This window comes from Fulmarus glacialis, unplaced genomic scaffold (genome assembly GCF_000690835.1).
Source record: "Fulmarus glacialis isolate BGI_N327 unplaced genomic scaffold, ASM69083v1 scaffold30082, whole genome shotgun sequence".
In the NCBI taxonomy this organism is placed as follows: domain Eukaryota; kingdom Metazoa; phylum Chordata; class Aves; order Procellariiformes; family Procellariidae; genus Fulmarus; species Fulmarus glacialis.
Window position 1 is genome coordinate 1,028 of NW_009196468.1, and position 10,612 is coordinate 11,639.

The 10,612-nt window shown below is 50.5% G+C and overlaps 1 protein-coding gene across 1 annotated transcript; it reads right to left on the reverse strand.

The window, feature by feature from the left end:
- Positions 1-2,251: 2,251 nt before the first annotated feature.
- Positions 2,252-10,278, reverse strand: BSG (basigin (Ok blood group); the record flags this gene model as incomplete). Its single annotated transcript, XM_009572206.1, has 7 exons — positions 2,252-2,309; positions 2,640-2,664; positions 5,096-5,369; positions 5,584-5,711; positions 6,222-6,310; positions 8,129-8,285; positions 9,931-10,278. Coding segments are annotated over 7 exons (1,079 nt in total), but the record flags the coding sequence as incomplete, so codon positions are not given.
- Positions 10,279-10,612: the final 334 nt, after the last annotated feature.

The window sequence follows — 10,612 nt, forward strand, 5'->3', positions numbered from 1 at the left end:
TCCTCCGACCTCTCCACAGGCACCACGCTGCACACAAAGACAGCAAAGGCCTTGCACCTTCGCTCTCCCCCCCCAGGAAAGAGCAGGGAGAAAGAAAAATAACTGCTTAGAGAAGCACAAGCCACACAAGCAGCATGTCCTGCAAGGGCTCCTGGAGGCTGGGGCTGATCCTTGACCCCAGAGCCACAAGACACAGAGGAACTGTGCAGCAGGGGGAGGTGACGCCTGTCCCCAAACAGGCAAGCGTGCCCCGGTGACCAGCGCTCCTCCAGGCTCTGCAGAGCAGGGAGCACCGCTCATCTCCCTTCGCAAAGGCTTGAACACCTCTCGAGCTGCAAATACTTGGCGATTAAAGCGCAGTCAGAGCTGGCACCGAACTGTGAGACACAGCGTCTACGGCCACGGGAACCAGAAATGAGTCAGCAGGTCAGGCAACCCGGGGGGGTTGCCTGCCAGCAGGGAAGAGAGACCAGAGTCCAAAGAAAGATGGAAAAAAAAAAAAAGAGAGAGGAATCATCTTTATTTGTGAAGTGTGTTAACAGATCAATGCTACCCAGCAATAAAAGTATTAGACTCCACTGAGCATTTGTCTGCTCTCAGGCTCCTATGTCGCACAAACATCACGATGGCTCAAGCACAAGAACACACGCTGTTAAACTGCCCCCCCCACCAGCACCGCAGCCCCTGTTCACTCTGCCCCTATCCCCCACTGCAGCAACTTGAGAAGAGATACCAACAACCCACGAAATAAGTTAACAGCAATCATATTTGTCCAGTGTCCAGCTCTACACTGTCTCCTGGTTGTCTGCTCCAGAGCGTAGCTAAAGCAGCTCCGGAGGAGCTGACTGGGAATCTGCCCGACACGGTATGGCACTGCGTGCGGGGCCGGGTGGTGTGGCACGTGCCGAGGAACGAGCCCTTCACTCGCTCCTCCCCAGGAGCCGCACCAGCAGATGTGCCTGGTGGCCCTGGCCGAGTGGCTTGCAAGGGCACATGCCGCTTCCACGCTAGGGAAGGGTGCAGCCTTGCTCCGGGTGATGCACTGGGAAAGACACAGAACTACCTTTCTAAACCCTTCGGTCAGATCGGGTTATCTCCAGACGGTCACCAAAGCAGTTTCTCCCTGACCCAGGCAAACAGGGCAGGACAACAGACCCGCTGGGCACAGGGGCCATGCCAGCCACGTCCAGCGGAGCAGCACACAAGGACTGCGCACATTTCACTGCTTGTTCAGGTCTGTTATCCACAGCTCCTTGAGTGGCCTCAAACACTGAGGTGGGGCAAGGAGGGCATTTCAGAATGGCCCTACCCAACACACCCTGTTCTTCCCAGAGGTAAGGAAGAAATAAGTTGTACTCCCAACCCACCCCCTTTGTACCAACATGAAGAAACCTAGGACAGAGACAGCCAGTGACCTAGACTACCAGAAACAAGGAATTTACATTTGCAGGTAGAAAAACCCTCCCACAACTCTTTTTTTTTAAAAAAAGTGTATTTTAGATTCTACAACTTAAGTTTCTTTAGAAAGTGAAGTAACTGAATCGCAAGGACGCACTAGAATATTTCATGATGCTATTTTACCAAAAAATTAGAAGAAAACAAAATTGTCCAGACGAGTTCTTCATCTACACGTCACCTGGCAGGAGAGAAAGAAAAGCCAGTTAGATAACCCGGTTGAACCAGTAAGGCTGCACTGTGCTAGAGGGGGTTGATGGAGAAAGTACAGGACAAAGGCTGCCCCCTTCAGTAAAGCTGTGGGCTAGGACTCATCTCCTGCTTGATTCCAGGGCGGGAGTTATCAGGCAGTCCTGACTTCCCCATGCTTTAGAGCCCCGCAGTAGAGTCCAACACGTTCTTCTCCCTCTCCCCATGTCTGTCCGGACAGACACACTGCTGTTCCCCACACAAGTCCCAGCAGCTTTGCCAGGTTCCTACCAGGCTACTAATGGTCTGCGCCTGAACTTCACAGCAACGCATGTTCCCCCCCACCTCCCCAGATCCTGCAGTACGATGTTGAGCCAGAAGAGCCTCTGCCTGCATGGATGCTTCTGCTTCTTCCAGAGACCCTTTGCAGATGCAGATACTGCAGCTGGGCCAGACCTCTGAGCAGCTGAGGAAGAGCTCCAGCTAGAGACAGGCACCTCAGGCCGCTGTAGGAGCCCTTCGCTGCGAGGAGGTGAAGAGCCTGGCACAGCAGCTCTTCTGAGCTGCAACTCTGCCCTGGGGAACAGCACTCACCTGGCCCCTGCTCTTAGTTAGCATTCCTCTGGCGGACATTCTTGTCCTTGTGGTTTGTGGCATTGCTTTTCCTGGAAGGAGAAAAGGGGCAGTGAGGAAAGAAAAAGCACAAAGCCCCGCCTTACCCACTAATGTAATTCAGGTCCAAATAGATGGTCAAGATAAGGCAAGATGAGATTAGTTACCAGAGCAGTGTCAGTTTTTGAGACACTGGTGCCATCCCCAGTTACACGTGGTTTATACACAGGCCACGTTAATGAACCATGGGGGGGAAGTCTCCTGCCCAGCAAGCTAGTGTGTTATTCCCACACCAGCTAGCTTTTATATTCAGAGCAGATTCCCTAGATGGATGTGATCTGCCGGTACAAATTCAGCTAAATAGGAAAAAGCAAGGTACTTACAGTGGTGCAGAACCTCCATCATCATCTTCGCATTCAGGACAGCATAGAAAAAGAAAGAACAGCGTCAGGGAAGAGCATGTGAGAAGTAATCTCTGGCACCTCTTAAAACTCTGGGGACTGCATTCCAGACAGGTTACTGGATACACTGGATCCTGATGACCCAAAAGGTCATCTCACCCACAGGGCTCCTGTTCCGCCAGGGCCTGGCAGAGCAGGGGGTTACTTCTTACCAGAACACTACCACCCCCCTGCGCGAGTTTAAAGCTGCTTCTTGTCTAAGCTTAGGCAAGGCACAAACTTAGACCTAAGCTCCTGTTACACAGTTGCTTCTGTTGGCACAGGGTAGGCTTGGCTCCCAGGATAACCAAGTCACCACCGCCACCCCCCCCCTCGCCAATCAGCAGAGGTCAGGTCTGGCACCTCATTAACCCTGAGGCACACCTGAGATTACCCCAGGAGGCCACAGAAGTAGAATTACAAAGGGAAGCATCCGGACAGTCTCTGAAGCAGCATTGCTGACTGGTAACACGTTTAACATTTGCACCCTGTGTATCCTCAGCACACCGGCCAGTCTTCCCACCACCAGCACTTAAAACTGGAAAAAAGATACACAGATTCACCCAGCGAGACAGCAGAGCTGCCACTGATCTACCTGCTGCGCTCACCCCTGCAGCACCGCTCATTCAGATGGCTCCCAGGTCTGAGCACAGACTTCAACAGCAAGTGAAGGGGAACCCAAACGGGATGTTTCAGGAATGAGCAGCAGTATGCCCTTCTTCCTCCCGACACATTGCGTGAAATGAGAATAAACACACTGCGCACCACATTCTTGCTATACTGAGCAGCACAGCTAAGAAAACATCTCTGCCAACACGTGCCAAGCCCTGGGGCCTTTCACCAGCTCCTTGCAATCTACCACCTTCCAACAGAAGGCTCCCCATCCTTTCCTCCACAGTCCAGGCTCCCCTCAAATGGCACCAAGCGGTGAGGCCCACGCTCTAAGCGCTGGGACTGCCTCGGGCACCAAGACCTGCATATAGCTGGTGATAGGACAGACGCAGAAACATGGCTGGAACTGTCTTCTACTTACCATTTGAGATGGCACCCAGCAGCAGAGAAGGCAAGAGTGGAAAGATAACACCAGCAAGGATATCACACCATACACAAACCAGACTCTCCCCATCCCAGGCAACAGGGAGCAGCCAATTCACAACCACGTACCGTGAGGAACAGCATTTGTCTGAGCTGGCTCAGCAATGCCTTACTGTTACCACCTCTCAGGAGAGGCAAAGCTACAAAGACTTTTGGGAAGAGATAACCACTTTACACCAGGAAAGTGTAAAGCTGCATATGTTTGTCAAACAGGTATGATGCTGTATCCTCATCCACAAGCACCTGGGAACATGAGCATAAGAGCTCTGGCCAAGGAGCATCAGGATGCTTCAGTATACATGCCCTGTCTTTGTCTGACAAAGCATCTGCGACAGGTCAGCACTCGACATGATCTGGACCAGCCTGGTGTCATCAGAAGCCAGATCACTCAAAACACACAAGCTATAGGGTTTTTTTGCTGGAAGATGCAGCTACATCATCCTTAAGACATCTGCCTTCCAGCCAAGAGTGTCAGAGGGCAAAACATCTGCTTGTAAAACTGCCTTGAGTAGAATGCCCCAAGCCCCGTAGTCAGGGCAGGGATATTTAGTTTTAGTCCCTCTGCCGCGCCTCACACCACTCAGCCCACCCGACATGCTGTTCCCTAGCAGAGGGCTAAGGGGCCTGACCCAGCAAGCAGGAAGGATACCATTTACACTTCATTGTTAACTGGATCAGATAAGGGAGGGGCGGCTGGGCTAACACAATGCAGATTCTTACCGATAAGGAAAGGGAGGAGCCGATATTTCCAGAACAGATTAAAGATAGCGCTAGGCTTTGAGGAAGTCTCCCAGAGTCAGGATGTGTGGATCTGAGGACCCAAAACAGATCCATGAACTGAACCCGAATTAAGCTAAGCCTGATCTTACGGAGCCGCTGACACAGTCCCCCGATTTTGCAGCACCAGAAAAGCTCTGCTACTTGTTCAGAAATCAGCTTCTCCAGAATGTTAGCTGGCAAAGAAAACCAAGTCCTGCAGACACTCACGTGAGGCACTTGAGCAAAGTGCAGAGGAACTGGTGAGACAAAGGGTCAGGCTGACCTGCACTGAATCTTATCTTGCTCCAGATCTAAAGCACAGCTTGCTGAAGGACTGTCAGAAACAGTGCAATTACTTGCAACTTCATGGCTAAAGTAGCCTGCTAAAGACTACCGTGGTTTTACAAGAAGTGCCCTGAGAAGCAGCCCTCAAATTAATGCACATCTGACGAAGGGAACTCCACGGTTCTCTATGAGAACATTTTGCCTGCACCCTACAAGTTACTTGGTCTCCCCAGAAAGATTTAACCCCAGGCACCTCTTACCATCAAGAACCTCATCTGGCTTCCTCCTCTTCTCATAGATGAAGATGATGGTAACAAGAACGAGGACTTCTGCCACAATACCCAGGAAGGGCCAGAGTGCTGCCAGGCGGCTGCGTACACGCAGGTTTACCGTAGCACCACCAAAGCCATAAGAGTTGGTGGCATTGCAGTGGTAGTCACCTGTATCCTCCTCAATATTCAGTTTAAGAATGCGTAACTCTGTCTTGTTGCCACTGGACTTGATAATGTATCGACCAGAACCGTTGATGATGGGCTGGAGGGAGGGAGAAAGAGAGACAGCTCTCAGGGCAGTGCTAACATGAGGGGAGCTGCTCACTTACCATGCATGGTCCTACCACTACAGAAATCCTCCAGCCTGAGGAGGCTGCTCAGAAATAGCTAATTCTGATGGGACGAGGTCCTCTGCCTCTTTACTGGCAAGTAGGGTAGGCAGAAGGGAAGAAAGAGCATCAAACCACAGCACTTACCTCTTGACCATTTTTGTACCAGACCCAAGAGCTGACAGGGGGGAAAGAGGGATTCTTGCAGGTCAGCACGCCTGTGTCCCCCTCATTCCCATGCTCAGACTTCTTGTATGCCGTCACTTGGGGTGGAACTATGGCAAGAGAAAAAGAAAATCAGACACCTCATTACAGAAAACACATAGATGATCTGTACTCCCTGCAGTCCACCTAGCCAGAATCAGATGAAGTTACCCATAAAGCTTGACTTCACTTTAAGAAATATGTTAGTGGGTCTATTCCCCTCACTTGCCCATTGTTTGGCATTTTCGGAGAGGAAAGCATGTCAAGCTGCTTCGAGAAAGGCTCAGATTTGTCCACCAGGTATTATCCCTCTCCCATTATTCTTGTGGGAACATGCCCACAGCAGAAGGCTGATTTAACGCAAGGTCTAAGAGCTGACCCTACAGACACTTCAGCTGCCTGATAAAATGGAGCCGCCTCACAGAGCAAGTTGGGCAGCACACGTGTAGAGTCCTGCAGCCTTATTAGTAAGGGCTAGAAGCAATTTTTCAAGAAGCTGAGGAGATACCAAAGAAAGTGTTCAGAGGATCACAGCTTCCCCACTCCCTTCCTCAGACCCAGAAGCCAACATATGAAGTTACCTGAAATATTCACTTGTCCTTTTATCACGGGGCTTGTTTTGTAGACACATTCGTAGACGCCAGAGTGCTCTTCCATCTTCCCCTCGATTCTATCAAAAAACAGGATGTCAGATAAGCATTCAGCACAACTGACTTATCTGCAAACAGATGCCAAACTCCAGACCCACGGAAACAGATACCTATAAGCATCAGCAATCTCCTCCACAGGCAATTTCTCCCATTCCAGTGCCAGTATTTATGCTGCACCATGTATCTACAGCAACCCAACTCTCCACCCTTCTCTCCCCATACACTGAGGATGGCAGAAGGGGATTTCACGTACATCAAGTCTGACACGGGTCTGTCAAGTCCATGATCACTGAGACCTCCTGATCTTATGTCCCGAATCCTGAAAACCAGCAGCTTTCACTCCCTAACCCAAAGCACTCTTGCCATCAGGGCCTCTACAAAGGGAAAAAATTTAAGACCTAGACTGTTAGCTCGTACAGATGAAGAAAACCAGGAGCACCAGGACAACATTATACCATTACCAGGTGCAGTGCCATGTGTATACTTCAGAAGTGGCCAACTCCATGCTCTTCCCTCTCCCAGACAGACCCCAGGCTCATTTAAAAAAAAAAAAACACACCCTACTGAGCAAAGCCAACAGAATCTGAAGTGCAGCACGAGAGTCCTCCAGTTAGCACAACCCAGGACACAGCCACACACCTCATGTAAGACATCAGCCCCGCAGTTCACCTCTAAAGGAGACAGGCAAGGAGCTTAGCACAACAGATTCAGAGGAAGGCTATTCTTCCCATGCAGGAAAGCCCACTGAAACACATGGCAAAGCAGTGGCAGAGAAACACCCAGGCTGGGTTACTCTGGATTGATCCAAGCTTAGGGAGAACTCTCCCATTTTCCTTTTTGTAAAGCTGCTGCAATGAGATTTAGTGGATTATGGTGCACTGCAACAAACATCTCATTCTGCAGCTCAGTAATACCCACTCGAGGGAAGGGGCAGGCAAAGTTGCAGTCCCGTGGCTGCACTGGGACAAGAGGCTGTTTGTTAGTTGTGCTGTGCATGGTGCTTCCCACTTCCAAAAACCACTCAGCTAAGGAATTGAGGTCACGCGAGGGAGGCTGGGTTATAAATACTTTAATCCTTGTTCAGCTCCCTGTTGCTATGGGGAGACAGGCACGTCGGCGCTGCCATACAAAAGGACATGATGCCTCTACAGCTGCTGGGTCAGTGCCAGCCAGGCCTGACTGTAATCAAAAAGGAAAGCTCACTGCACTGTTACAATAAGGCTCGTGTTCCCGCTTTTGCTCAGCTACACCCCGCAAACAGTTTCTGAGCATTGACCATAACCTGCAGGCAGTTTCCCAGCTTGTTCTGTAAGAACGGTTGGACTTTGGAAAGGTACATAAAACCCAAAGGCAGAGACAACATACACCGGAGTCTCTCATTCCACACATGGTCTCTGGGGAGCAGGGAGCTGATGTCCTGCCCAGAGCAGGGGTCCCTCAAAGCTCTGCGAAAACAGCGCTAGCACAGTGATGTCCGTGCAGACAGACAGCGCAGACAGGCCAGGCAGCAGCGCTGCACCTGACAAACCAACAGAGCCCAGGTGAACTGCATAAAAAGATGAAGCAGCAGAACTTCTCTTACTAAGAGGATCTTTGTGACACATAACTTTCCCTTCCTCCTCCTTTTTGCCCCCTCCTCCCCATAAAAGAGAAAATGTTGGGCCTTACCAAAACTTTGTTTAGCTCATCTTATGTTCTGAAGTTTAAAAGCCTACACTTTCAGCAAGACTGCAAGCACTTAGCTTTGGGTTCAGCTGATCAGAAACATTAACTGCCTCTGGTAAAAAAACCTGTCCCCTGTGTTCAGATCCTTATCTGACCTTGCCCCTGACACTCACGAGTAACTGGTGAAAGCACTTGACTCTGTGTCTGATTGAAGTATCTTGTCCCCATGCATCCACTCGTGACCCTCGATGGCAGGGTAAGGCGCAGTCATGTTACAGGTGAGGATCAGCTTGCCAGAAACGCCAGTTACATGAGCCTTGATGTCTGGACCTGCATTAGTAAATAATTCGATTGAAGTTAACATGTGGTATTCCAGAGGTCACACATGCCTACCCAAGAACCTTTAATGCAAAACCCACAGCTCCTTGTCTCTATCATAGCTTTCACTTACCTGGGGAAACAGTTTCCTACCAGAACTGATGATACCAGCATAGGACTCGAAAACCAGGCGACTAGGACCTGCCTGCACCTAGCGATAACCGATGCTGACCCTGCAGCTGCTCCCACCACGAGCAGGATCGCTGCCGTGAGCTCTGGGTAGTTTTGAGTCCCTGCTGTCCCTACAACGGGTGCAGCTCCAGCAGAGCTAAGTGCTCAATAAGCAATGGAAAAGGTCATACTGTGAAGGGCAGAGCATGGCGCTCTGCTTTTATGAGCCACTATAGCACCCGCTGGGTCAGCACCTTCCAGAATCTGAGCAGATTTAGACACCTCCAGGTAACATAATTGATGGCAGTCAAGACCCTCTGTTGCGAAGGGGTAGCAAACAAGACCGTATGCAAGCAATATGTGCATCATCTGATGCAGCTCAAAAAGTTATCGTTAGATTTACTCCAGGGAGAACACACAGAAGCATGACTCCAAAAGGTCCTGGGCCTCCATGTGCCAAGCAGCAGTAAATTATGCAACGTAAGATGACTCAGACATTTCTGCTTGTAGGAGGCAGTCCAAGAAAACAGCTGCCATTAGCAGCACCATTACACAGCCCTGGTGGCACTGCGGTTCCTACCCTTTCTCCCAATCTCAGTCTCTTGGAAGGAACAATTTTTGCACGGGGCTGACAGGCCTTTTGCTTTTTCTCCTACCCAAATTCCACTGGAAGAAGGTTCTGCTGGAGTTCTGTATTCCCTAGCACATTTACGCTGAAAAGACTGCTACGCTGCTCTGCTAACTTCAGATTCCTGGTAAGACCTTAGCAGGATGTTAAATTCCCTCACACTGGCCCAGGTTTTACTCAAAGCAGCCGCCTATTAGCTCCAGAATTAACTGCCAGCTCTGTAAGTAGAGGGAATCTGGTCACTTCCACAGGACAAGCAACTACATCACATTCAGTGTCGCACACAGACACGGCCATTTCAAAAATGGTTGCATCTCAGGAAACTTAAAGCAGGTTTTGTTCCCCACAGCTTGTATCACTAGCAAGAAAGCAAGCTTAAAGCAAGACTGTTGACGGGAGCAGAAGCTGTACGAGCTGTAGGGAAGGGCCGGTTTGTCAGTGGTGGTTAGGGCAGAGTCTACCGCAGAATCAAGACTTACTTCTGCAAGCCAGCACAGTGGTGGTTGGGGCAGAGTCTACCACAGAATAAATACTCAATTCTGCAAGCCAGCATCGGGACTCGGAGGCACTCGGGAATAAGCGGTAGGTTCCAGGTCTTTGGCTCCGGAAAAGGCGCAGGATTGCCGAAGGGCATTTTGGTTGGGAAGCCACAACCCTTTTTGAGCAGGGCCATTTCGGGTCAAGTCACAGGTGGTGAGGGAGATGACAGAGGGTGGGAGTCTCTCGGTTCTACAGCCAGGGTGGGAGGGTGAGGGGAGCTTTCGGGAGCCACAGGACACGGGTGCAGGGGTGAGCATGGCAGCAGACTCAAGACATCGGTGTCCGAGCAAGTGCCAAGGCCTCAGTGTGGCCACTCACGTTCGATGACAAAAACGTTCGCCTGGGAACGGATCCACTTGACTTTGGGAATCTTCGACAAGTGGTTGCGGTCAGGGTCGTTGCTAGCCCGGCACTCATACATGCCCGAGTCGTCGCTTGTGAGGTTTGCGATGTAGATGGTACTGGTAGAGTGCAGGTTGTAGGTGGCGTTGATTTTGACACGGTCCTGCCGTGCGCCATCCCAGAGCTGAGCATAGGTCTCATTTGGCTCGTTTCCCTCAAACCACCACTGGATCTCAGGGATAGGATTGCCAATCGCCTCGCAGTACAACTCGACGCTGTCCTGAGTCAGTCTCTTTTGAGACAGCGGTGACTTTATAAAACCAGCTATGAGTTGAAGAGGTATTAGTGCAAAGTGTTAGTGCAAAGCAAGAATTCACCCTCTACAAGCAAAAAAAAAAAAATTCAGCCATCGAGAAGAGGCCACATACAATCTTCAGATCAGTGTACTCTTCCCTCTCCCCCCCTCCATGCTCTCTGAACTCTGCCCAGCTCGCACAGGGCTGTTATTTCAAATTGTTGCATCTCCAGCTAACAATACTTCCTGCGACTCCGCTGCAAATCCAGAACATACAAACCAGCACACAGTATTTGCCACTATCCAAACAAGAAACCCACAGCAGTCATGGCATTGTCCGCCTTCTGCGAGGGACAGCATTAC